We start from the raw sequence: 27,819 nt of genomic DNA, 5'->3' as shown, positions 1-27,819 counted from the left end.
GTAGTAATATTGATGGAAAAAAATACAGGTCAGTGCCATAGAACCAAATCAGTGACTAAATAATGAAACAGATTGTGAAGTATTTGTGTTTGTGTATATTACAAGAGATAACTGAATCAAGTTGGAAACTTTTTAAAAAAATAAATTTATTAATTTTGGCTGTGTTGGATCTTCGTTTCTGTGTGAGGGCCTTCTCTAGTTGCGGCGAGCAGGGGGGTCACTCTTCATCGCGGTACGCGGGCCTCTCACTGTCGCGGCCTTCTCTTGTTGCGGAGCACAGGCTCCAGACGCGCAGGCTCAGCAGCCATGGCGCACGGGCCTAGTTGCTCCGTGGCATGTGGGATCTTCCCAGACCAGGGCTCGAACCCGTGTTCCCTGCATTGGCAGGCAGATTCTCAACCACTGCGCCACCAGGGAAGCCCAAGTTGGAAACTTTTAAGGAAAGAGGTGAAATTCAAGGGTTGATGACTGGAAGGAAAAGAATGGATCTTTCATTTTTAAAAGTATTACCTACAGAGGAGCTTCCCTGGTGGCGCAGTGGTCAGGGGACACGGGTTTGAGCCCTGGTCTGGGAAGATCCCACATGCCGCGGAGCAGCTAAGCTCGTGTGCCACAATTACTGAGCCTGTGCTCTAGAGCCCGTGAGCCACAACTACTGAGCCCGCGTGCCGCAACTACTAAAGCCCGCGCGCCTAGAGCCCATGCTCCGCAATGAGAAGCCACCACAATGAGAAACCCGCACACTGCAACGAAGAGTAGCCCATGCTCGCCGCAACTGGAGAAAGCCCGCACGCAGCAGTGAAAACCCAACACAGCCAAAAATAAATAATTTTAAAAAAAAAAGTATTACCTACAGAGCATTTAGAAATAGGAAGGAATCAGATGATCAGAGCAAGAGGTAATTCAATATTGTTGTCTAAGAAGAAAGAACAGAAAGAAGGCTAAAGACGCTTAGGAGAAGATAATGAGGGAAATAAGATTTTCTAGTTTATCTTGTTGGTACTTCTAAGTATCAATAGAAGGTATGTCTTGAACTGACCCACAAAACAGTGGCTCACACATTTTGAATCTTTCTAACCTTTACATCAAAGGTTACAAACTCAAATGACTACAGAGACCACATGTAAATGAGTGACAGTCAAGTCTGGGGGGTACTGAAGAATGCATGCACCACGCAAGTAGAACAGCTGATTGGGTGTTTTGTAAGAATGGGGGCCTTGGATCACCAGATCTGATTTTTCAAGGAAAACCAGAGGTTTATATGAGGGCTTCTGTTGGAATGAATTCAGTTAAACACACACACACACCAGTGGGGAGCTAAAATGTAGACACACAAGTTCTTCCTTAAAATGTGCTCACCATGAAAGAGTTGAGTAACAGCTTTCTTTTTTCCTCCTTAGGATGGTGCGCCCAAGGCTAACCATTTACGTTTGTCAGGAATCCTTGCAGCTGAGGGAGCAGCAGCAACAGCAGCAGCAGCAGCAGCAGAAGCATGAGGATGGAGACTCAAATGGTACTTTCTTCGGTAGGTCGTTCTGCACAGGCCAGGACAGATATGAAGAAAAATGAAGAGATGACTTATGAGCATGTGTGATGGGAATTTATCAAACAGCAGATTCAGCATTTGCTAGAAGGAATGGTAATTGCTAATGTTTATTGAGTTCCTAATATATGCCAGGCACTATTCTCAGCACGTTTACATGTTTTAATTTTTACAACCGGTGTTTCCTCTTTGCAGTAGATTTTATTGTTCTTGCCAACATTTCGATGAGGAAGATGAGGCTTAGGGATGTTAAGTAACTTGCCCCAGGTCACACACAGCTAGCGAGTGGTTGAGCTGGCATTTCAATTCAGGCAGTCTGCCTCTGAGTCCTTCAGGAAAGTGGGCATTCCTAGTGATCAGATTACATTTAAGACCAGAGACACTTTGTACTGACTGCCTTTGCTTTCTCCTTTTTGCAGTTTACCATGCCATCTACCTAGAAGAACTGACAGCTGTTGAACTGACAGAAAAAATCGCTCAGCTTTTCAGCATTTCCCCTTGCCAGATCAGCCAGATCTACAAGCAGGGGCCCACAGGAATCCATGTGCTCATTAGTGACGAGGTAGATTTTCAGCACAGCTGACTCACCAGACGACAGTGATTTGTCTGGGCAGATGACAGGAGCAGGAACTGTTCTACTGGGGCAGAGTGCTCTGTTTTCTAAGACAAGAGGTTTTCAAATGTTTTTGTTTGCTTACCTCCTACAATGATGTTTTAAAACTGTGTATCCCCTTGCACGTTTTTAGGTTGACTTAAAATTTTTTGTTTTAAGTTTAAATAGTTGCAAAAGATGTCATTTCTGGGCATATTATATGACATTTAAAAATGAAATGATTACTTCACTACTCTAGCTATATTCCATGTAACCTAAATACAAGAGTAATTTAATACTGTCATCTGTTTAAAAAAATACATGAATATACTTTTTTAACAGAATTTTTATATCATTTCTCTGCTTCGTTAAACTCATATTTTCATTCACTTCCTCCATAGAATTTTATCTTACCATAACCTACCTTTATGCTTGAATATCTTTTATTAATTATCCTACCATATTTCTTTAAAACAAAAATTTGCTTCAATAAAAGTAAAAAATATCTCTTCTGAATAGAATTATCACCATAATTATACAATGGATTAAAATAACATAAATGTATTATATGTTTTGATAAGTAATTATTAAACATTAAGAAAAAATTTATTAATGCATTAGTGCATCTAGGGAGTTCCCTGGTAGCCTAGTGGTTAGGATTCTCAGCTTTCAGTGCCAGGGCCTGGGGTTCAATCCCCGGTTGGGGAACTGAGATCCTGCAAGCCGTACGGTGTGGCCAAAAATAAATAAATAAAATAAAATACAATAAAAGTGCATCTATTAATGAGATGGATGAGATTACTCGATTCCTTACCCTCCCTCCCACAGACAGTTAATTCATCGATAGATAAATACTGCCTGTTGATTGCTAGAATGAAATAGAGTTCAGCATCAATTCCATCCCGTTTTTTTCCCCCTAGATATAAGTGCTGTGGAATCTGTTCCATATAAATTGATAGACAGGAATGGATGGAGTTTGCTGTAACAGCATTGCTGGATTTTTTTTTTTTAACTTCTGAGTTACGTGCCAAAAATTGCATAGTGATATTATCAAAAATTATTTTGAATCATCTGTCATTTGACAATTTGTGATTAGATCACTTCAATTCTGGTGAAAGGAAAGAATTGAAAATAAGACTTTATTACCCAGTCATTTGAGTTCCCGTTTGCAATTACACTTCTGCATCCTGGAGGCTTTTATACTCCAGGGCAGTGCATCTTCATAGGATTTCAAGAAGGTGAAACTCTTGCCTTTATTTTATAAAATGGGAAAAGGGAGTTTGAGAAGGGAAGTGGGAAAGGAAGACTGAAGAGGTTCTCAGATGGTTTTAGGAAAGAACAGATATGGAAGTTTAATTCCTCCCATATGGGCCTATCTGTATCTGTGTGCCCCTTGGAAAGTCTTGGGGGTTAGCCCAGGAAAATGCACACTCGAATTTTAAGAAAGCTGTTTTAGAATGCTTAGCTTTTAAAGCTTTGGAAAACGAAATAGGAGAGAAAACAAAACAAAGGATTATTCTTCACTTATATCTAGTATAATAAACACACAGGCAAAATAAATATAGCAAACCAAGGTTTTAATAATCAGCAAAACTTCTTGCTTTTTTCAGATGATACAGAACTTTCAGGAAGAAGCCTGTTTTATTCTGGACACAATGAAAGGTAATGAAGTAGTAAGACAAATGCCTTTCTCGAAGGAGTTTGAGGGTTTTTTTATAGTACTTTGAGGAGAGAGGGAAAGTATTAACTGCCATATTTGAGGTAAAGGAAGTGACATTATTAGAGATTGTTCCTTTTTATGAATTGGCTTCTTGCCATTATTAGAGTAGACAGTGTAACTGATGACTTCCTGCCATTTTCTTCCACCTTCCATGGACAAAGGATGAAACGGAGGCATGCTGTTCTTATAATGCATGTTTATTACAAGTATTCTGTGATAATTAAGTATACTGCCCTCTGTCCTTCTGTTTTTTCTTTCTCTAAAGAACCTTACCACATGTATTTTTCTCCTGCTGTGTTTTAGAGGTAACTAAAGATTATTCTTTGTTCTTTGTTCTTCTTTTTTTTTTTTTACAGCAGAAACCAACGATAGCTATCACATCATACTGAAGTAGGTGCGGGGCATTCCATCCTCAGTGGCTGCTGCTGCTTTCACCTATTGGGAACTCCCCTCTTGAAGGGGTCGCAAATGGAGCTTCGAAGGGCTGCAAGAACCTTACCCATCTGACTGTGTCCAGGCCTTGGAGGCAGAATCCCAGGCATCTGTGTTGGCCCAGGCTCTTAGGGCACCCACAGATTATTGCCCAACATGCATTTCTGCAACGATTTCTTATTTAAAATTTCTGGACCCTATTGTTGTTGAATATCAATAGAAACTCCACATCATTTAGGGTGTGTGTAGGACATAATGATGATGAGAATTGTGTGATGTTTAATGGAAAGATGTTAAATTTTGTGATATGGAGCCATGTAATTTTTTTTTCTAACATAAAAGCAAACATCTATATTCATAAGACTAGATCCTCAACCTTTTTTGCCCCTGAAAAACCTCATTAAAGAGAAATATGGAGAAAGAAGAAAATTCTTCTTTTGATTCCCCTGTAATTCTATGACTAATAGTAATTTTAGGTAACATTTATTGCACATTTAGTTGTGTGAGGCAGTGTGATAAATTCTTTAAATAGATTACCTTGTTTAAATCCTCTTAATAGCCCTATATGCAGTAGGTAATAATGATCCCTAATTGAAGATGAGGAAATGGAGACAGAGTGGCCGAGGAGCTTGCTGAGTAACAGGCAGCTAACAGCTAGTGACACTGAAATGCAAACCCAGGCCGTCTGGCTCTTATTAACTGCCATCCGTGACTGCCACCCTTGCAGTCCTCTGTGCTTGCCACCGTTTCCTACTGTGGCTCTTCTGGTGACTCGGATCTAACACTGAGCGAGAACTGAGGAATTAACACCAAAAGGGACGAACCACACCTAAATAATGATGAACAAATCAAGACCTACCAAAAAATGAAAACATAGACACTTTCAAAGCATCATCAGTTATCAGATTCACAGAATTTGAGGTGGTGAAAACTAGGGATTATCTGTAGCTCCCCAAATTCACTGTTCTTGAATGACCTTCTCAAACTATTAGTGAGTTAGACTAACCTCTGCTTTCTCTTTCCCCTCTCTGCATCTTCTCTTGGTACAGAAAGTTCTTTTATTCATGTAGCGTTCTTTTATATAAGCTTTACAAGAAATTCGTTCCCATCCTGTTTGCATTCTTACCATATACTTTAGTTCTTCCTGATTGTGATTGTGTGCTCTTGTGTGTGTGCATGTGTAAGACTATGGGTCTTTTTTCACATGTAAAGTTTTATCCAGAAATCCCTCTACATGTTATGCTGAGGTGAAAATGATAATGTTCAAAAGATTCTGTATTGGATTTGAATCTGTGTGTGTGTGTATTTTTAAAGCATTTGATAAAGTTTAAATGTTTTTATACAGAGATTTTCGTTCATTAAAATCCACCTTCAACATGGTCTGTTTTCTTTTGGTTTGAAAGAAATTGAAAATTTTGAAACCAGAAAATTAAGTCAAATGACTTGTTTAAAATCGACCTGGACAACTTGACATATTAGGCCAAAACACTTTTTTAGTGACTGATTACCAGATGTCCCCATTCTGGGGGGACATTTCTAATTGTATTATGTTCGTAGGACTGGTTCTCAGCCCAGGGAAGTCAGCTCTCTCCCCAGTAGGCTGCTGTTTTTTATTTTTATTTATTTATTCCAATTCTTTCTGAATGTTAGGCTGGGAGGGTTGGACTTTTACGGTCCCTTCTATATCTGAATCTGTGACTCTTGTTTACTGTAAATGATACACAGAATCCTATTAATATATTTACTATAAATTTACACTTACTAATTTTTATTTGGAGATAGAGGGTTTTTTAAGAGTAGTTTTCAAATTTATATAGAAATGAATTTATGTAAGTTTGTAATCATAGATCCTCAGATTAACTAGAAAATCTCTTAGGCTTTCTTTAGCTTCAAACAAATATTTATAGTGCTAATGCCATATAATTGGTAAGAATTGGTGTAGTGATAGAACATTGTAATTATTCAACTTGCTTTAAAAAATTGCATTTGTTCACTATTGACCCTTGCAGTTAAATGAAAATTTTAAACTAGCTTTTTCATGATGAAAGTAATACACAAAGTGATAAATTCAAACAATAAAGAAAGGTACTTATCTCCTTGTCCCACTCTATAGAGGTAGCCATTGCAAAAAAGTTTCTCTCTTTCCCTCCCTCTCTCTCTCTCTCTCACACACACACACACACCCAGATGGGCTCATGTAGTACTAATGATCTGCAGTTTTCTTTTTATGTTTAATATGTCTTGAACATCTTTCTATGTTAGGATTTATAGTTTGACATCATTCTTTTTTTTTTTTTTTTTTTTTTTTTGCGGTATGCGGGCCTCTCACTGTTGTGGCCTCTCCCGTTGCGGAGCACAGGCTCCGGATGCGCAGGCTCATTGGCCATGGCTCACGGGCCCAGCCGCTCCGCCGCATGTGGGATCCTCCCGGACCGGGGCACGATCCCGTGTCCCCTGCATCGGCAGGCAGACTCTCAACCACTGCACCACCAGGGAAGCCCTGGCATAATTCTTTTGGAAAAAAGAAATGGCCATTCCTTATGGATGCCTTTTAGGTTAAGCCCATTTAAACATGTATTCTCATAAGTTTTTTGTGTGTATCTCTAAGATATATTCCTAAAAGTAAAATTTGCTGGATTTTACCTCTTTAACCATGTGATGGTTGATATTTAAAATAAAGGAGATGGTTTAATGTTTCCATTAGGGTGAGGGTATATGAGAAGGAGAATGGTTAGATTTTAGACCCTCCTGAGAAGTGGAGTAGCATCCTGTTTAACTTAGTGTTGTCTGTACTGTTTCCTTGAAGTATAATAGGTTCCATCTAGAAGAATCTATTGTATAAAGACTTGATAGTTAAAAGGGAGTCATTGGGAAGTAAAAGGGTCACTGCAGAACTCTTAAGGACTGAATACCAGTCACTACGTAAAATGTGGGTATTAAGTAATAAGATTGTTCAATATTATGCCCCAATAATAAGAATGTTTGCCCACATATATGATTTATTTAAGACGCCACTTAAAGGGAGGGGAAATGGGGGTGGTCATCTTGTCTGGAAAGAGATTACAGTACGACAGATATAAGACAAGTAAGTAGAGTGAAAGACCTGAGAAGGTGAGGTTCTCTTGAGGGGGCAGACGTGATTCCTGGCAGTCAGGCACTGTCAGGCACCGGGTACGCTGTGAGGGGCAGGGCATGATCTCACCACTGTGAGCTGGAGGAGCATGGCAAGTGAAGAAGGCTTGACATAATGAGCCTCGCCATTTCTCATTTAGGCCTAATGAAAGAGTGTTCTGAAAACCCTTTGTATCTCCAAGTCTCGTGAGAAAGTCTTTCATATAGGGTTGCTGCAGAGATTTGGGCTATCTTCAAACTACACGAAGGATTGACTGAAGCTTCAGCATTCAGTTTTGAAAGTAACACAAATTTCAGGTGCCAATATTTGAAAACGAGACCGAGTTTCTCCTCCTTCACTGAAGCTTTTTTCTCTGGCCAATACCTAACAATTCCAGATACCTTGGGACCTGAGAGCTGCAGTTGAGCCTTTTTATCATTTTTCTGAATCTTTAGTTGTCTTACTTGGCCATGGATGGTTCCTGTATGGGAATTTGATCTGTTATGGCCTCTGCTGCTCTGTTATGAGAACTCCCAAGTCTCAGCAGGAATGGCACAAATGCCCCACCTAGCTGCATCTTTTTATATACTAGTTCGTATAAAGTAATCCTGCTTCATTCTTCTGCTTCTCCTAAAAATGCTCTATTTTCTTAGTCGTGACCTAAGGCTTTTCCTGCTAGAATATTTATTTTTAGTTTGTGATTAAATTATTGTTTCATTATACAAACTCCAAGACTTAAATAAGGAAGAAAGATGCCCTATGTGATGTGAGGTTAATGCCATCAGCACTTGTTTTCTGTTTTGTTAATACTTTATTTCTCCTCTATGCTTCTTTAAGGACTTTGTATTTTGCCTTTGACCTTGAATTTCCATCTATTTCTACTTCCTTCTTTTTTCCACATCTTTCCTCTTCACTTCCAGATCTCCTCTGCATTGTTCCTTATGAATTCTGGCCTGTTCAACAAATTAATTTGGAAATTGCAACGATGTCTAGCATTTGCATTCTCAAATTCAGAGATTTAAAAGTTGTATATGAATTAAATTTTTCAATTGGATTAAAGTCAATTTTATAAAGGAACTTGCTATTTAAAAAATACTATTACTTATTGTATTATTGTACTATTTTGTATTATATAGGATCTTTTGGGACATGAGTAATAACCAGTTTATCTTGTAAATCTGTGTTTTCATATATTTGCATAAGATGAGATACACATTCCTCATTTTAATCACTACAGATTCCTGGTTTCTTCCTGAGTTTTTTTTTTTTTTTTTGGCTGTGCTATGTGGCTTGTGGGATCTTAGTTCCCTGACCAGGAACTGAACCCAGCCTCTTGACAGTGAGAGCACGGAGTCCTAACCACTGGACCGCCAGGGAATCCCCTCTTTCTGAGTTCTAATGTCTAATTTTAGTTAATATCTTTCCCTAGACATCTTTATAACTTTACTTCAGACTTTCATTCACCTTTTTTAAGCTTATTAAGCTTGACCTCTCTAAACTCACCCTTGCACTCTACCCCCTCAAACCTGTTATTTTGCTTTTTTAATAGGGTTTTTGTGTGTGTTATGCACATATATAGATCAATTTGTGAAACCTTCCTTGATAAAACACACAGCTTCTTCGATTTTTTGTGCTCTTAAATTGCTGTGGCCCCGTCTTTTTTGCTCTAGATTTGCTCTATTGATCTCTCTTGGTTAGTGTGGAATTAGTCACAAAGAGGTGCCTGTCTCTCTAGATCTGGATTCTAATTAAATGTAAATTAGTAAAGTAACATACAACTTCAGGGCTAAATCTACGAATTCCCTATCAGAAAAACAAATACAATGGCTTAGCTTTAAAAAAAATTTTTTTTTAAATATTTATTTATTTTTTGGCTGCATCGGGTCTTAGTTGTGGCAGGTGGGATCTTTCATTGTGGCGTGTGGGCTCTTCCTTGCAGTGCACGGGCTTCTCTCTAGTTGTGGCATGCAGGCTCATTAGTTGTGGCATGCAGGCTTAGCTGCCCCATGGCACGAGGGATCTTAGCTCCCTGACCAGGGATCGAACCCGTGTCCCCTGCATTGGCAGGGGGATTCTTAACCACTGGACCACCAGGGAAGTACATGCAATGGCTTAGATTTTACTTAACTCTTTTTCTCTAAGAAGCTCAGCACATAGGATCCTCTGATCTATTCATTTTCAACCTCCCTGGAGAGTGTACTCTTTATCTTTTGTTTGGTAAAGAGTAGTTGATGCAGTACATACTTTGGTGTCAGATAAGCCACTGTTCAAATCCCAGATCTTGCTCTTCCTGGATGTGACCTTGGACAATATAATCTCTTAAACCTTAACTTTCTCATCTTAAAAAGGAGATAATGCTTAATTCATAGGGTTGTTAGGGAGATTACAAAGGATAATGAGTATAAAGCAGTTTTACTTTGTACGTAATATACTTATTCAGTTGCTTAATAAATTTAGGATACTATTGACTACAAGATCACCTTTACATGTAGACAAGACTGCAAGACAGACGTATAAACACTGCCCAGGACATAAAATCTGACCTTTGGTTTTCATCTTCATCTGTTCTTGATCATCTGTCTTTTCTTCCTACTTGACTTTTTTGTCCCTAAAACACACCCATGCATGAATTATGCATGGTCTGGAACAAAGCAGTCACATTTAGAATTAGATGTCCATTGTTATAATTTACATATTAATAATATTAGCATTTCTTTTCGCTTTTCCTTGTATCTTCTGTTCTACTGCACTTAAGCTTAACTTACCTAGTGATTCTATCAAGACAATGAAATATGGTGAATAAGCGACTCTGTGATAAGTAGTTGGGATGTTTGTAAGTCCAGATGATCTTTTTGACTGATCTAGAGATTACTGCCAAATTGGATTCTGCTGTCTCCTCAAAGGATGTGCCTAACTTTGCTTTGGCTGTCTTCTAGTTTGGTGTCATTAACCAACAAAGCTTGGGCATTGAGGCTGATGGTACTCTGACAAATTTCTATGACTGCTCAAATTCTAGATGTGTAGGCATATGAAACAATTTAGCCTGCCCAGCATGGCCTTTAGGCTGCTTTTTTTGTACTCAGCCCGCTGATTCTACAGAGTCTGGGGTCTTCTCTTCCTTTTTGATTTCTGTGTGGCCAGGAAAAACACATTGCACTGTGTTGCAAACATTTTATACTACTATTTAATCTCCACAAAACCCTATGAGATACATACTTTTATCCCCATTTTGCAGATGAGGAAGCCAAGGCACGGGGAAGTAAGGGGCGAACTGGCACCATTGTAATAACTTACCTAGTGATGCTATCAAGACAATGAAATATGGTGAATAAGCGACTCTAGACGTAACAACTTCTGATTTCTGAGTCTTTCCCGTTTTGAAAATGGATTGCACAGTTGTGAAGATCAGAAGTCATGTAAGAAATTTCTGGAAGGAAAACAATCCATCAATACATATTGAGATTACTCTGCATTGCTTGTATTTTCTTTATACCTTGGGCAGGCTGCAGCACGTCATGCTGCTTAAGACTTAGATCCCCTGAGCAAGGATAAGGGGGATTAAGTTCCTTAGGCATGGGAGTGTGGGCCTGGCGAAAGGAAAAGGGGAGTTATAGAGGAGAATTTGTTTAATCACCGAAGATCTGTAGCTGAGGGTCTCCGCTTTTCCTCTTCAAGAGGCTGCTGTGGCGTCAACTCGTTTGCTTTCCCAGGGTCCGCTGCTGCGGACTCACAGCCTCCTGAGCCTGTTTGCGGGCGAGTTTCGGCTTTGCGCTGGTAGCCGCCTCCAACTCCCGGCATGCCGCTGGGCTTGGGGCCGGCACGTAGACTCCATTTCCCAGCCTGCCCCGGGGCTCGGTCCGGACGTGCCGGCGCCTATAAGACCCTGAGCGCTGCGGCCAAAGCCTATTGTTAGCCGGAGCCGGGGCGGTTCTGGGCGGCTGCTGCCGGGGGCGCCCGAGTTGCCGGCGCCGCCCGCCCTCCGCCGCCTGCCGGCCGACCTGCCCACCCACCGTCTCTCCCCGCCCTGCCGCCTTGGGAACTCCCAGACCGTCTCCGCGGCCCCGGGACTCGCTCTCTCCTCCCTTCTTCCCACTCGGGCTAGGGCGGCGACGGCGGCGGCAGCGGGGGTGGCAGAGACCGTCACGGGAGGAGGCAGCTGCGGCGGAGCCGGTAATGGGCCTGGGGGTGCGGGGCGGAGGGTGCCGCCTTGTCCTTTCTCGGGATCGGCCTCCCGGCAGCTGTGGAGGAGTGGTCAACCCAGAGCCGCGGGGATGGAGGGGTCAGAAATGAGGGAGCCACGAACGGGAGCGGTCGGCGGGGGGGGGGCGGGGAGCTAGGGCGCCGCTGGGAAGGGAAGGAGTCGGGAGAGGCGTGGGAGCGAGGGGCACGGAGGACGCGGGCCCGGACTGCGGGGGCAGCTTGAGTGAGACCGACGGGCGGGCTTAGAAGCCGGCAGGAATTCGGATGCGGGTTGAGTTCGGAATGGAGTGGAGATGATGTACGATGGAGGGAAGTGAAGGAAGGGGAGGGGGGAAATAGAGGAAAATGTGGGAGGAGTGGTTGGGAATTTGTGAGTAGCAGGCAGGAAGGGATGGGAAACCGGGTAGGGGCTGCAGACGATTGGAATGAGCGGGAAGGTTAGCAGGAATCAGGAAAGGTGCCCCGGAGCTGAAGGGTTCAGCGGGGGTGTCCGTTAAGGGGAACTGGTGACTTGACATGTCCTTTCAGCCCAGGTTCCTGATGTCTCCCATTTTTTCTGGCGTTGTGTGGGAAAACGAAAGCATCACTTTCCCTGGTTGCTAGCTTGATCTTTTTTCACAGGCCCAAACACGCAGCTGACTGCCATCCATTCCTTTTAGTGCTATGGTCTTGATTCATCCTTTTAAAGGGGTTTAGAGTGGCAGTGTGACACACAAACCGTTCTTCAGTATGAAACATTAGAAGTTATCCCTAAGAGACACAGTGTCCCCTTGTCCTGCAGTTTTCAGTTCAAGGTAAATCCATAGTTGATTCATATTTTCCTTTTCTTTACTGACTTTCCATTTTGCAAATGTCCAAAGCCAGGAGGATGTTGGTGTGTGCCAGAGTTATAAATGACTGGATATCCTTGAGAGTTAATGGCTCCTGCAGCATCATGTTCCATTTCTACCACAAAGATCTCATGTCCTTCATACGATGGGAGGTTAAACATGGAAAGCCAAATTCTAACCTTGTGTCAGTGAAGGGATAAAAACCAGGGAGTGACGGTTGGAGGGGGGCTTCCCTGAAATACCTAGTTTAAACAAGATGTTTTCACTTGAGCACTTTGTAAGTGCACGATCCTGGTAATCACACGGACACATGGATCCACGAAATTCATAGTATTTGAGAAGCAACTCACTGTTTTGTAAAAGGAGAAACAGGACCTGTCATCTTATTTAGGTTGATCCTGACACTTAGCAGCAGCAAGCCTTCGTTCCTCTAACCCTACAGCTGGTAGCACTGACGATCTTACTAGAGATTTTTGGCCCTTGACCTTTAGCAGGTTGGGTTTCACTTGAGTAGAGAGGCCTTCCCCTGTGACATGTACCATGTCTTATTTTGGACTCATTTATGAGAGAGGCTTTCATTACCTAAACTTTGTCAATACATTCTGCATCCACAAAATTGGGGGAAGGGGCAGTTCCTTTTTTGCTAGTCTCACGTATTTGGGCTTTTGTTTTTGGGGGTGGTTATAGGAATCCACATAGGCCTGAAAAGGCTTAAGTCTAATACTAAAGTACAGATATGATATAGATCTATTTTATTTGGTGCTAGCCTAAAAACCTCTATATACTATGGATCTAAATTATTTCATGTACCTTTGGGAAATGTTCAACTAGTAGAAACACTTGAGAAAAGACAGAAAGACATGTAGCTAGAAAGGGTCAGTTGACCTTTCATTTTACTGGCATAAAAGCTTTTATAGAGGTTTGCGTTATTTTCTCCAAAAGCATTTGTTGTTTGAGTTCATCATTTTGACAGTTAACTGTCAGTTATGACCTGCATTTCCAGTCTCATCGTGTTTATTTCTGTATGGGTTTAAGTGCTTGGAGTATAACTTAGACTGTTTTTCTCGAACATAAGCACTGATCCTCTGCCAATGAATAAATAGTTGAGAGAAGTGGGAATGACTGACTTCTAATTGTGGTTTGAAAGGAAGTTGAATTGATGAACTGGAAAGTGGAACCCATTCTTGTTGTTGCTATTTCAGAGAAAGATTTCTTCAGGCCACAGTGGAAGTGGATGGGAGGTTTCTTGGTGCCCAGTGGACATCTTTATCTAACAAGTCAAGTTCACACCAGAGAGTTGGATGAGGAGAGTTGGGTTGAAATATAAACTTATATTGGTTGTCAGGACAGAATCGTCGGATTTTTTTTTTTTTTTTTTTAAGAATGGGTTAATGGCAGAAAAAGTGATGCTAACACCCTGGATAGGGTAAAGAGAGCTCAGTCAATATGGACATTATTTACATATATAGCCGTTCAGACATTTTAAGGAAAATACTTTTTTTCTAGGTTTCACATCTTTTTTCTACTTTCTTACCTGCCTCCTGTCATTGCCCAGAAATCTCTACTCCAGAAGTGGAAGTGAGGAAGACGTAGAAAAAAGAGAGAAAGAGAATAGAACAAGCAGCCTGCAATCCTGGCTGCAAGAGAGTGCACAAAAAGTGACCTGAAGAGAAGGGATACCCTGAGGGTACCTGGGTTAAGACAGTGGAGAATCCTCATAGTAAAAGATGATCTTGGACCAGACCCAGCCTCCCGCAGGGCTTAAAAGGAAATATTCAAAGGCAACCACACTACCGGAAGCAAAGGGACACCTGAACAAAGGATGGGGTGCACATTTGCTTCCAGTTGTCAATCCCCGAGTGCTTCCAGGCTGAGGAAAAAGGCACTTCCTAGTAGCAACACAAACTGGATCTTAGTTAAAACTGAAGCCAGACTTACGTCCTTTCTGAGAAGGATTTTGAGCTCAGTCTGCTTTTTCGTGTGGTCGATAAGATTTTTAAGTGGGGAGGAAATATTAAATTCAGTGGTCAACATTCTTTTATTTTTTTTATTCCACCCACATATGTACTCCCCTGGTAATAGAATGGAATGAGAAATTTGTTAGTTAATAGGTATCTTTAAGCCCAGCTGAAATCTTAACCCATAAAAGTCCTTGGCTGTCTCCATTCTTACCCATGTCCTAGGAATGTGACCTCTGATGGTAAGATCAGTAACCTGAAGAACAAAATTGATACTTTGGTTTCATTTTTAAATTTAATTACAATTCTTATCCAGTGCTTGATTATTTTCTTTCTGGCCAGTTTATTTCAGGAATGTGCTTTTCTGAGACCTATGATGACAGGTTTCTTAGGTGCATCTTGTGACTTGAATGCAGAATTTTGATGAGATCTGGCTAGATAAATTAGGAAGTTCCTAAAGTACTTATTAGGTCTGGTTGACTGTGTAGAGCTGACCCAAGAGCAGGCAAATCGCTTCCAAGAGACAGTCCAGAAAAACAGCTCTGTAGCAGGCATCTCTTGACACCACAGTATATTCTGGGTAGCTGCTCTGCAGTAATGCAGCCCTGGCTTTCTGGGCAGTGTTGTTATTCCTGCTGCATAATTAGCAACTAGTGAGATCATAGTCTGGGGAGATTCTGGCATTACTGAGGCAAAAGCAGGGAGGTTTCAGATCATCACTTGTGGCTCCAGCTTTGACAGCGTTTCTGCTGAGCAGATTCATATCCTTGGGAACTTAAGTCCAAAGATGGAGGAGAAAGATTTGTACCTGGGAAATGGAATATCCCAGATTCCTTGGTTGTGTGGCAGCATGTTGAAAACACTGCCTGCCATATCAATGTAACCAGAATAAATTGTCACTCCTTCTGCTGTTTGTTGTGCCCTTGCTGGTTTCTTTATAGAGGGCAAAGATTGTAAAGCTACGTCTTCCTTGCACAGAGGATGATGGCACGTCAGCTGAGCCCTATTTTATGGAGCAGTAGGCGATTGGGAAAGAGTCTGGGTTTTGAAGCCAGTGCAGATTCTAATCTTCAGTCCATTCTTTAGAACCCAATTTGACCTTTTTAGGAGGCTGGTGAGACACTTTACATTTGTGAAGATCTGGGTAAAGCATTTCCCTGACTGCCAATGTACTTTGAAATTGAAAGCCTAGAGCAGTATTTCCGAAGTGTGTTCCCAGGATCATTTGCCCCCCACCAAGATACTCTAGAAACAAAGGGTTCCTTAATCATGGGTGCAAAACGCTGCATTCTATTTCCTCCCACCCTTCACCAGGTTCATTAGCATATTAAAAGCCTCTAAAAGGTCTTCCATAAGCAGTTTTCTAAAGTATTTTGACACAGCAGTTCCATTTCCATGTAAAAGCGATTAATATCTATGGAACTAGTTTATTTAATGGATACGCTTTAGGAAATGCCAGGCTGTATTTCCACTAGGAATAATAATTGGATCTAGTCTAGGTTTAGGCACAGCCTAATTCTGCCTTTGATCCCCAGTCCCTCCTGCTGACCCCGTGGAGAGCTCTCCTGGGTGAGCAGAAGAGCAGCTACTGTTACCCCAGGGCTAATGAAGCCTAGAGGCCAGCCGGCTTGGAAGCAAAGGCCTTCACTCCACTGGGAAGGTGCTGCCGCTAGTCATCTCATTATCCTAAGAGTGACTGAGACTGGAGGGCTGGGGAGAGACAAAAGTAGGAGAGTGCTGGCTGGAGAGAGATGACCTTGTTTCTAGAGAGCAGACATCAGTGCTAGCTCGGGTGCTTTCTTCAGTTGGAGAGCCGTGTGTATAGACTTGGGAGGGGTCTGTCTTAGGACCGGAGTGCTGATTCCTCTTTTCCCCTGGGCAGAATCCTAATGCACCTGGCTGACTGGTGGTGAGCAGGGGCTTTGGGGCCAACGTGGTGGGTTCCCCAAGGAAACCCCTTTGAAACCAATGGATGCATTCACGGGCTCGGGTCTCAAGAGGAAGTTTGATGATGTGGATGTGGGTTCATCAGTTTCCAACTCCGATGATGAGATCTCCAGCAGTGACAGCGCTGACAGCTGCGACAGCCTCAGTCCTCCCACAACTGCCAGCTTCACACGTGAGTGAGCTGCTCCCTGCCTGCCTACCCCCATGTACCCCAAGCATCGGAGCCCATTGCAGCTCTTTGAGACACCCTTCGTCCAGCTTGGGGATTTGCCCTTATTCGTAATCTCTCCCACACGTAGCTCAGCCTTGCTCTTTGGAGGACCTCATTGCTCTAATATCATAGACTTATTTAAATGTGAATTATTCTAGCTGATTTTACTTGTGCTGTGCTTTGTGAGTCCCCAGAATGGGTTGAATTAAACTGAAGAAGGAGTTGTCTAGGAGTCTACGCTTCCCCACTAGAGTCCTATAGAGTTCCACAAAATTGTAGCTCTAGCAGGACATAAATGCTTACTGCCTGGACAGCTGGGGCATCTCCACACTTCTTAATTCTTATGGTTCAGTTAGTTTCTTGGAAAGAACTTCGGATTCTGTAGATCGGGGGTTGTCTGTGGGCTAAATCTGGCTCACTGCCTGTTTTTGTAAATAAAGTTTTATTGGAACACAGCCACACCCAGTGTCTATGATGGCTTTTCATGCTACAGTGGCAGAATTGAGTGGTAGTTGGCAACAGAGACCTCATGGCTTGCAAAGCCTAAAATATTTACTACCTGGACCTTTACAGAAGAAGTTTGCCATCTCCTGCTATAGAGCAACACTATCCAGGGGGTGTTGCCTGGTCGTCTAGTGGTTAGCATTCGGCATTTTCACTGCTGTGGCCCGGGGTCAGTCCCTGGTCAGGGAACTGAGATCCCGCAAGCCATGTGGTGCGGCCAAAACAACAAAACACCGTCCAAAAGAATGTTCTGTTATCATAGAAATGTTCTATATCTGCACTGTCCAGTATGATAGCCATTAGCCACATGTGGCTATTGAGCACTTGAGTTGTATTAGTGTAACGGAGGAGCTAAATGTTAAGGTTTATTTCACTTTAATTAATTTAAATTGCCCACATGTGACTAGTAGCTGCTGGATTGGACAGTGAAGCTATGTAGGTTGTTACATCCTGAAAAGATTACCTGGAGATTCTCTTCCCAGCTGATGTCTAAAAATAGATTTTGTGATCATCTGTTTGGGTGGAGTCAGTCTGGAGGCAGTGGTGTGGACCAGCAGATGGTCAAGGTCCCTTCCCACTGTGCTTTTAAGATTTGAAAATTAGGAAGGTCTCTAGATACAGGGAGCACTTTTGGAGAAGAGTTGAGAGCCTAGATGAATGAGAAAGAATGAGGTCCCCAAACAGGCCATCTCTGGGTTAAAAGTTTTCTTTCTGTGCTCCCTTCTCAGCCACATCCATCCTGAAGCGGCAGAAGCAGCTGCGGAGGAAGAATGTGCGCTTTGACCAGGTGACTGTGTACTACTTTGCCCGGCGCCAGGGTTTCACCAGCGTGCCCAGCCAGGGCGGCAGCTCTCTGGGCATGGCCCAGCGCCATAACTCTGTACGCAGCTACACGCTCTGTGAGTTTGCTCAGGAGCAGGAGGTGAACCATCGGGAGATTCTCCGTGAACACCTGAAGGAGGAGAAGCTCCACGCCAAGAAGATGAAGGTGCCTAAGGGGTCTAGGGTCTGGTACTTCCCATGTGCCAAGATAAAGCAGGAAACCATCTAGGTCTATCATGTGGTGCTTTTGTTTTGTTTTGTTTTTGGACTGTTGCCTTTGGTACATAGAGATTCCGTATCTTTCTAGTGAGAAATCTCAGATTTGGATTCAAATCTCAGTCTGAGATGCCATTCTTTTTGTCTCTGGTAGGGAGTCTAGCAGAGATAGCAAAATGGCTTCCCTAGAATTCTCTATTCTCGCCCGCTCTGCAAGTGTTTTTAAAGTTTAAAGTGTGAATACCTGAAGGTATTCAAGTCTGCCACCCCTGGACCCTGAGGAAGCAGTGTTTCAGTTTCTCGTCAAATGATTGTCCATTGGCCCGATGCACAGAACAGGTTTGGGATCTTTTACATCCTCTGAAAGGATCCTGCTGATTCTGTAACTCCCATTGCTAGATGATAGTTTTTCGGGTATAAACAATAGCATTACCAAATAGTTATTTCGATCTGTTTAGTACTGGGCCTGCAGTCTGATGCCACACCAGCTCTTCAAGTTTAGGAGGAGAACAGGGCTGGAAGACCCATCTCAGATGGCTCTTTATAGCTACACATTTGCTCTCAGCGCTGCTTGGCACTCCACAGCCATAGTTTCCACCGGTCTGCAAAAATTGCCCCCAGAGTTCCTAGTTCCAAATTTGGAGAACACTGCTTCAGGCCTGGCCAAGTTCTTCTGGGCTCAAAGTATGCGGACCCACATTAAAACGGGTGGCTGCATTATTTCCAGGGTTGTGGGTGAAATCCTAATGAGACACACCAGAATGTGGTAGGGTTGGAGAACTGGTGGCAGAGGATGTATGTGAACCAGATCTCGCTGCTCTCTCCCTTTGAGAGCTCTATGTCTGCTGCCCGAAGTCTACGCCTAAAGACTTAACACCTGTTTTTCTAACTAGAATGACATTCAGGCTTCCCTTTCTTCTGTCTGAGGAATTCCGTCACTGACCCTATCACCTTCCTGCTGCTATAGCAACAGGTGGGCAGATAAACACTCTTCTTATCATTTGTAATGAAGGTTTTCTTCCTGTTCCCTAAGAAGAAACATCTCCCCTAAATCTGGTAGAGGGATGACATGTCAAAGCAGACACCCTGTTCTGTGTCCTCCCTTGTAGGAGGTCTAGGGACAAAGCCAGGCAAACTTGAGACTGAGAAACAGGACTGCTACTTATTAAGCAGATTTAGTGAGCAGCACAGTGGTGGCATCTAATACATCTTCTATGTCGAGAGAACACCCTTACTTTGGTCCACTTTACTCTTTTCTTAGAAATTTTTCCTTCTTTAGCACTCTATAGGGGAGGCAGTTGGTCTCAAAAAATATACATTTTGCATCTCCCATATGCCATCTAATATTTGTTTTCCCTTTGGACTTCCACCCCCTCCAAAAAAAAAGCTGCTGCTGCTTTGCATCAGTATTAGTACCTATAATTTTTCTAATATTTTTATTACTTTTTTTGGCCTTTTATCCATATGGAATTCATTATTATGAATAGTATGAACTGGGAATCTAACTTACTTTTTTTTCAAAAGAATATACAGTTGTCCCAAAAGAATATACAGTTCTTTTTTTCAAAAGAATATAAAGTTGTACTTTTTTTTCAAAAGAATATACAGAATACAGAATATTCTTTTTTTTCAAAAGAATATACAGTTTGAATATACAGTTGTATATTCAAAAGAATATACAGTTGACTAGAAGAGTCTTTTCCTTACTGATTTGAAATGCCACCTCTGTTAGAATATATTAAATTCTCATATCTACATGGGTTTCTTTCTATTGCATGTCTCATCTCTTTCCTTTGAGAGGATAGCAAGGAGGGAGGGTGCTTCGGAGGAGGCCAACCCTGGTGAAACAGGCAGGAGCAATGCTAAGGTCTGTGGAAAGGCCCCTCGTAGTTGGCCTGCCTGGGACAGAAATAATAGTCTAGGGGATCCCCAGAAGCACCACTTTATTTCTCTCATTTCTCTTATCATCTCCCCCCAAACAAACAAACAAAACAGGTGTATGCCTTACTAGCCAGGTCTCTTGCATCACGTCTCTCCCAGGAGTTATTCCTTTACCAGCACTTTTCTGGCTGGCTGATGAAATAAGCCAAACCTGCCAAAAGCTTGGCTTTTATCCTGCTCGTACCTTCCAGAGCCCTGGGGATTGTGAGGCCTCGTTTTCTTTACCTGAATTCTCTAGTGAGTTTTCAAAACTCATTCAGCCACAGATTGTCTTCAGCCTGTCCTTCCACTAAGATCCGCTTTCCTGGCTCTCTGTCCTTCTTATCCAGAGAACCCAGATTTCTGCCTGCAGACAGTACACTCAGTATCATGTATGCCACCCTGCCTCACACAGAGACTTTTTTTGAAACCAAATAAAAGAGGATTAGGAAGGAGAAAGAGGGAATTCCCTGGTGGTCCAGTGGTTAGGACTTGGTGCTTTGACTGCCGAGGGCCCAGGTTCAGTCCCTGGTTGGGGAACTAAGATCCCACAAGCCACGCGGCACGGCCAAAACAAAAGAAAGGAGAAAGAATATATTTCTTCTAGGCCGTGGCTTGGAAGTGAGGGCTTTCTTGACAGCCATTATTAATAACTTCCTCATTTTTTTTCTCCTCCACATAAAATGAAGCTCTTCTGTGTATGCACAGATAATTACTCACACTGTGGGGATTCAGGTTCATTGACAAAGACTGGTAGGTAGTCTTGTGCTATACTTTAATGTACTCTTCTTCCCACAGTGTGGTTTGGGGTCCTTTAGGGTGCAAACTGAAGGGTGTTTTGCATGGTTGTTTACATCCAAGGAACATCCAGCCATTGAAATACCTTCTCTTCTTCCGTGTATGAGAAGGCAGGTTAGCCGAAGCTAAGGGACACAAGCCTGGGAATGGAGGGTGTATTTGTGGGAAAAGATCATCTTCTGGGAGGGAAGGTGAGACAGAGGTTTTAAGAAGCGTTGATCCAGAAAGGTGACGTCCCTTGTGTTGACGGGCTGGTGTTAGAGCTGCACAGGCTTCCTGTCTTCCTGCTCTAGAACTGTTCTCTTCACCGACTCTATCCTGTACGGTAGCCACCAGCCATACTAGTGGCTATTTATACGTAATTAAAATTAAATAAAGGTAAAAGTTCAGTTTCTCAGTGGCACTAGCCCCATTTATAGTGCTCGGTAGCCACACGTGCGTCGGGATGGGCTGCACGGATACCTCCGTCATGGCAGAAGGTTCACTTGGCCCAAGCTGCTCTAGGTGCACCCGGTGGGAAGGCTCCTGCTGATGATGCTCTGTCTCTTGGCAGCTGACCAAGAACGGGACAGTGGAGTCGGTGGAGGCCGACTGCCTGACATTGGATGATGTTTCAGATGAAGATATTGACGTGGAAAACGTGGAGGTGGATGATTACTTCTTCCTGCAGCCTCTGCCCACCAAACGGCGACGGGCCCTGCTGAGGGCTTCTGGGGTCCACCGCATTGATGCTGAAGAGAAGCAAGAACTTCGAGCCATCCGACTGTCACGGGAAGAGTGTGGTTGTGACTGTCGACTGTATTGTGACCCAGAAGCGTGTGCCTGTAGCCAGGCTGGGATTAAATGCCAGGTCGGTCCACATTTTGCTGTGATGGTATATCCACCCTAGAGTCAGGGGGGCCTAGTGTGGGTGCCAGTGAGTGTGGGAGGTGCCCATGCGCAGGCAAACACTTCAGTTCTACAGCCCTCCTCCACCGGCAAAGAAAACAAGCATGACGGGATTCTTAGGCTGTGGAGATAGCGATGATCTTTTTTTTCTGTGTATCTCACTTCAGAGGTGATAAGCAGCAGTTGCTGGCACATGGAGCAACGGGGGTTAGTGAGTTTAATATTTAATAGCTGTCCTTGAATGTGGACTGATTCCTTGAGGTAAGTGGAAGCAGAGAACTGAGGTAGGCCTTTAGATTTTATCCTACAAACACTTATTCACAGTACCTCTACTCCAATTTTGTAAAAATCAGAATAGTCCTCAGAATCTAACTCAGGATCAGATAGATTTGGGCTTAAATCCGTAGTGTCCTAAGAGATAGAAAGCATCATCCCCCAGAGGGCCTTCTGACAAGGGACAGTTTGGAAGACACATCTCAACTGAAAATGGCAGTACCATCCCAAAGAATGAAATTTATCTGGAACCTGTATACTGAGGCTGTGGTGCTGAGTCCTTGTGGTTGGATTTATCTTAACCTTTTCTTTCTTATTTTCAGGTTGGTATCAGATAGCTATAGCAGGTCCGACCAGATAATGCTTTTCAGACTGAGTCCTGTAATGAATCACTCTGTTACACACAGACCTGAGGACAGTCCTAAGAAATGGATTGTTCCTAAGACCTGGAAGGGAGAGTTCTAGAAGTTGATTTCATAGGAAGACACTGTATTTGTACAGAAGACTTGTCTTCTCACATTTTTAATTTTATTTTTGATACGTATGGGGTGTTTTCATTTGGGGGATTCAAAAGGGAGATGAGGAGGTAGAAAGCATCTCCTTTCCAGATATCCCTGGTGTAGAAGTTAATTATCTTGATAACTGCTTCCAAACCAAGCTGGCCAACCATCAAGGGAAAATGAAGCAGGTAGTGAAAAGCTGGTCATTATTTTGTTCGAACCTTCACTATAGCACCTTGGCAAAGGCACCTTTGCCTAGTTTCCCCATTATGTATTGCTTTGGACTAGCGAGATCTTCTACCTCCTTTCCCATCCCTGTCATCAAAGAACACAGTAGGCTTGGGCCCTGGCCTTTTGTTTTCTTAATAAAGTAGGTAGGTTCTGGAAAAGTCTCTGAGGCATACACATTTCTTTTCTCTGAGAACCGTCAGCTTTCAGAGAGGTATCTCTGGTCTTTTGACTGGAAGGGCCCTTTGACGTGATCTTTGTCTTCTTTTTATTTAGAAGAGGAAACAAAGCCCTAGAGAGAGAAATGACTTTCTTGAGGTCACACTACTAATTAGTGGCTGTGCTAGAATGGAAAGGCAGGTGGTCTGATAACTCCCATCTAGTGCTCTGGTAGCTCACGCTGCAGCTTGTGTTTTGAATTGGTTGTTTCTCTTGTAAGAGGACCTCAAACCCTGACTCCCTGTGTTCGCCAGCTAACGTCTCGTATCTCATCTGGCCTCAACCTCCTTGTCCCCTCCTCAGGTGGATCGCATGTCCTTTCCATGTGGCTGCTCCCGGGACGGCTGTGGGAACATGGCTGGGCGCATTGAATTCAACCCAATCCGGGTCCGGACTCATTACCTCCACACCATCATGAAGCTGGAGCTGGAGAGCAAGCGGCAGGTGAGCCGCCCGCCAGCCCCAGACGAGGAGCCCTCCCCCGCTGCCAGCTGCAGCCTGGCGGCAGCACAGGGCTCAGAGACACAGGACTTCCAGGAGTTCATCGCTGAGAATGAGACGGCGGTGCTGCACCTGCAGAGTGCGGAGGAGCTGGAGCGGCTCCAGGCGGAGGAGGACCCGAGCGGCTCCAGTGCCAGCCTGGACTCCAGCATGGAGAGCCTGGGCGTGTGCATCCTGGAGGAGCCCCTGGCTGTTCCCGAAGAGCTGTGCCCAGGCCTGACAGCCCCCATCCTCATCCAGGCTCAGCTGCCCCCAGGCTCCTCCGTGCTGTGTTTTGCCGAGAACTCAGACCAGCCAACTGCCTCAGCCGTGAACAACCCATCCTACTTGAACAGTGGGCCCCTGGTCTACTACCAGGTGGAGCAGAGGCCAGTCCTGGGGGCGAAAGGAGAGCCTGGTACGGAAGAAGTCCCGCCCTCGTTCCCCAAGGAGAAGGATCTGAGTGTCTTCTCTCTCCCGGTTACCTCACTGGTGGCTTGTGGCCCCACAGACCCGGCTGCCCTCTGTAAGTCAGAGGTGGGGAAAACATCCACTCTAGAAGCTCTAGTGCCCGAAGATCGTAACCCCGAGGAGCCTGAGGATGAAGACTTCCGCCCCTCTTGGTGCCCCTCAAACCTCCCCTTGCGCACGGACAACGAAGAGGGCTGTGTGGTGGAGACCGCACGGCAGAATGAGGACCGGCCCCCTGAAGAGCCTTCCCTGGAGCTCCCTCTGGCAGTGTGACACAGGGATGGAGATTATGCCTCTTACCCATTCCCTATTTATTCCCTTATTTTATCTAACACCATTTCAAAAACGAAACTGTAGAAGCAGCCGCTGCTCCCATGTTATTTTATTGGGGTCTTTGGGGAACGGGTAGGAAAGGATTGTCTGTACAAGTATTTTTTAAAGGGCCAACAGAACCAAGGAGACCAGCCTCAGCTCGATCTGGGGACAGAGTCTTGGGGCAGAGGAGGCTGCATACTGAGCTTTCTGGGCCGTTGGAACCGCACTACAATCTCACAGGAGAAGCTGGGTAATTCAAACAGCTGTTCACGTAGGGACCAGAACACAACAATTGGAACAGCATGACAGAGCCCCTTCCCTCTCCTGAGCTCCAGGCGGGGAACAAGCTCATTTTTCTCAGTGGTTACTCTGATATCCCACTTTGGTGTATCATAATAATACAGTTGGAATCAGCTGGTTGAGTCTAGAGAGGAGGGGGTGAAAGGGTCTCTGCTTCTGTACAAAACATCCAGGATCTATATAAATTTAACCTGTGTTCCCTGGGCCCCTATTTGGTAAATAAGTTAATATTTGACATGTTTGGTGTTCTCTGACCTGTTCCCCACACTGGGGATTCCTGGTCTTAACTTGAATTGTTTCTTTCACATGTTCTTAGGTACTAGAGTTAAACTGGTCTTGTTTTTTTTTTTACCCCTCTGTCCTTTTTCCTTTGAAGGGAAAGAGCTAGATTGGCTGGGGATGTGGCATCAAGAGCCTGAGTCTTCTGTATATGTCTAACCCCAGCTCCATCAGGCAGCTTTAGTCTGGGGCTCACACATCCCATGGGAGGCCTATATAGAGCATTAACCTGTGTCCAAAGGAGGCAGCAGGAACAGGCTGCTGTCTAGAAAGATGACTTTTTGCCATGCTTGCTTTTTCACCCAGGTTGTCCCCCCTACCCCAATTTGAGAAATTTGAGCTTTAAAGGAATGTAGAATGTGGCAAGTTCACCAACTAGTTTTTGTTTCCTTTTTGTATCTGCCCTCATGGTCCCTCTTGGATATACAGGGTTAGAGTTCTTACACTGTATTCTTACACTGTTCACCCCCGATAACTGCAGATGCTTATTGGATCCCTCCCATCTCGATATATAAAGATTGGAAGCCAAACCAGTTCTTAAATGCTACATACAACTTCCAGGTTCTGAAGAAGTCAGGTTCTGACTGTAACCTTTGAGGTCTAGAGTGGGACTCACATTCAGTTTGTACCTGAATTAGGGGGGATACGGTTCCTGTTCTCTTATGTCCTGCTTACGTTCCAGGATGTCCTCCATTGACCACCACTGAATTCTTTTTACTAGCAAAGTTATCTTTGCCTGTTTTATTTCATTCTTTTTTTTATGGCCTCTGTTTGAAGAGGGAGGCAGTAGGGAGCAAAACACTCTTTAGCATTCTTTACACCATGCTTCATTACTGCTATGGTTTATTAACCAGAAGAAAAAAAAAGTAAAAAACTTTTTTTTTTTGGTGGAGGAGATAACTGTTCCTACTTATCTTGCTCATAAAGCCTTTCCTTGTGGGATCTTAAGGCCCTGGTGTCTGAAAGCAACCTTCATGTACATCGCAGCAGCATTTCACCTATCAAACCTAAACTGAGCCTGGAAGACCTCATATTTAACATGGTTACATCTTTTAACGCATTCTGCCTCTCCTGTTCATTCCTGTTTTTGTTGGGTTTTACATTTGCAGGGGAGTTAATAAGTCATAGGCCCTTATCTCTCCCCATTCTCTAGTCCTGAAATGGAGTTGAGAGTCTGAAGTACCTGAGATCTAGGTGCTATCCCGAACTGAGCTACACTCTGCCACCTTAGACTGGTCCCCTCAGATATAAGACTGAAGTTTAATTGGGAATTTGGAGAAAAATCTTTCTAGAAGTTTGTGTTGGAAGGTGAAGGTGAGCATTATACATTCCCTCCTTAGGAAGGCTCCAGCCTAAGCTAGGGAGTGGATTTCACCTGTTCAGTAAAACACACGTTTGGGATCAAACCAAGAATTTGCATCTAACTAGACTCATTGCCAACCTCCAAGATAATTTGATTTTTCTGAAAAACTAGTTTAATATAAGTCCATCCCTTCATTAACTCTGCAATCCTGACTCACCTATCCCAAGCTGTTAAATGCTAAATATTAACGTTTAGCATTAACTGTCTTGTCAAGCAAAGGGCCTCTTCTACAAACCTGATCCATCTTGTTTCTGGTGCTACCTGAGTTGGACAGAATTATAGTTCATGGTTGCTAGAAAGGCTAGGCCTCTGATCACAGAGGCAGAGAGCTTCAGTCCTGCTTAGTCTAGGCCTAGATAAAAAAATGATTATTACAACGCTTAATTATTTTCCAATTTCCTTTCTCACATACTGTACGCAGGTAGTATTTCAATGTGAATCCAAAGCTTGTCTGGTTCTCTGAAAAAAAAATTTTTTTTTTTTTTTGCCTTTTAGGTCCTTTACATTGTGATAATGCTGTATTTAAAGAGAATATTTAAATGTAATATTAAAGAAATATTCAAAAGAATGGTGTGTTATTCTTTATCTTGGCAGACCACAAGTCAGTTACTTGTTAGAGAAAAGATGCTTCTCTAGCATTGTATATAAAACCAATTAGGTCAGTTAAGGATTAATGTTAACAATAGGAATGTTTTATGGTGGAAAAATAGAACATTCTTTGGAGCATCAAGAGCTTGACTTGCATCATATGCCCTAACATACCTTTTCAGCTGAAGCAGGCCTTGATCTGCCCTGCTGGAGCTTTTCCCTCCTCAGTCCCTACTCTTGGGGCCCACTTTGTAATTCCATTACTTTACACATATATATATATTATATATATATATATATATATAATATATATATGAAATTCTCTATTCCTGGTTACCATCTTAAAATCCAGCAAGAGGATCAACTTCAAATTAGCTCCTTTGTCATTTCCATCCCATCAGAAGGTTCTATTCCAACCAGTTATCTCGCCATTAGTTAGCTTATGTCAGTCAGTCTTGTAAAAGGAGCCTTAGTAAAATGATTAGGGTATGCATAAGTAATTTCCAGCAACTGGTTTCAGGCAGTCTTTACTTGAGCTTAAAAACAGTGCTTCATGCGTTTACAATAAGTTACTACAGGTCACTGATGCACACAGACAAAAGCTGAACCCAACTTACTATCTCAAAGTAGACCTCTCCTGGTCTCTGGGGCTGGGCAGTAATTAGTACCTTACAGGATTGATCCACGGCCCAAAGGCGGCCACTGTCAGCTACAGTTGGATCGCTGCAACACAGTGGAAGTAGCAAAGCGTTTAAGATCCACAGGGGCTGTAGCCCAATCCAGAAATTAAGAGAGGGAGGGGAAGGCTGTAAACACTTGAGTCAAGAAGTGCTTGTATTTTCTTTTATCTTTCCATTAGAATGTTCCCATAAGTTATTTACTTAAAAAAAAAAAAGTTAAGGTGCTCAAAGGATTTGAAAAAAAGGGAAGTGGTTAGCCCTGTGAGGGAAACAAAAAATAAAAATCCCTATTTTTGGTCATATCAAAGTGCTGACGGGGGCATCAAAGTACATGCACGGATATAAAGGCTGAACAAAAACAGCTGTAACGGAGCTTCCCTGGTGGCGCAGTGGTTGAGAGTCCACCTGCTGACGCAGGGGACACAGGTTC

General features: G+C 43.2%; 2 protein-coding genes and 1 long non-coding RNA gene across 7 annotated transcripts in view; 2 read left to right on the top strand and 1 right to left on the bottom strand.

The window, feature by feature from the left end:
- TFCP2 (transcription factor CP2) overlaps positions 1-5,662 on the top strand; it is a 51,431-nt gene extending 45,769 nt beyond the window's left edge. The window contains exons 12-15 of one of the 4 annotated variants that reach the window (XM_029205028.1): positions 1,401-1,525; positions 1,963-2,105; positions 3,746-3,797; positions 4,215-5,662. In XM_029205028.1, the coding sequence (XP_029060861.1) occupies positions 1,401-1,525; positions 1,963-2,105; positions 3,746-3,797; positions 4,215-4,249 (355 nt within the window). In that variant the 3' untranslated portion in view covers positions 4,250-5,662. Of the gene's footprint in view, positions 1-1,400; positions 1,640-1,962; positions 2,106-3,745; positions 3,798-4,211 lie in introns of those variants that run through there. The other 3 variants (XM_029205027.1, XM_029205029.1, XR_003791075.1) reach the window with 3 other exon arrangements.
- Positions 1,405-11,185, bottom strand: LOC114885324. Its single transcript, XR_003791076.1, has 3 exons — positions 11,034-11,185; positions 10,694-10,826; positions 1,405-1,535 (listed from the first exon to the last, which is right to left on the bottom strand). It is a non-coding gene; the product is annotated as an uncharacterized LOC114885324 (long non-coding RNA).
- A 120-nt stretch (positions 11,186-11,305) lies between these two features.
- Positions 11,306-27,633, top strand: CSRNP2 (cysteine and serine rich nuclear protein 2). Of its 2 annotated transcripts, none has more exons than XM_029205464.1 (5): positions 11,306-11,569; positions 16,270-16,506; positions 17,778-18,037; positions 21,359-21,655; positions 23,217-26,686. In XM_029205464.1, exons 2-5 carry the CDS (start codon positions 16,356-16,358, stop codon positions 24,135-24,137), a joined length of 1,629 nt encoding a protein of 542 aa, XP_029061297.1. In that variant the 5' UTR covers positions 11,306-11,569; positions 16,270-16,355; the 3' UTR covers positions 24,138-26,686. The 2 variants fall into 2 exon arrangements, with proteins under 2 accessions (XP_029061297.1, XP_029061298.1); XM_029205465.1 differs by lacking the exon at positions 11,306-11,569 and adding an exon at positions 11,865-12,393 and having other exon boundaries at positions 23,217-27,633.
- The last annotated feature ends 186 nt before the right edge of the window (positions 27,634-27,819 follow it).

This window comes from Monodon monoceros, unplaced genomic scaffold (genome assembly GCF_005190385.1).
Source record: "Monodon monoceros isolate NGI ecotype Baffin Bay Population unplaced genomic scaffold, NGI_Narwhal_1 Super_Scaffold_6, whole genome shotgun sequence".
NCBI lineage: Eukaryota > Metazoa > Chordata > Mammalia > Artiodactyla > Monodontidae > Monodon > Monodon monoceros.
This window is presented reverse-complemented; position numbering and strand designations above follow the sequence as displayed.

Excerpts from the sequence above, each read along its gene's own strand:
- CSRNP2 (XM_029205465.1), top strand. The coding sequence starts at position 16,356 with ATGGATGCATTCACGGGCTCGGGTCTCAAGAGGAAGTTTGATGATGTG. Across the intron at positions 18,038-21,358 it reads TCCACGCCAAGAAGATGAAG|CTGACCAAGAACGGGACAGT; the intron begins GTGCCTAAGGGG and ends GTCTCTTGGCAG. Across the intron at positions 21,656-23,216 it reads AGGCTGGGATTAAATGCCAG|GTGGATCGCATGTCCTTTCC; the intron begins GTCGGTCCACAT and ends TCCCCTCCTCAG.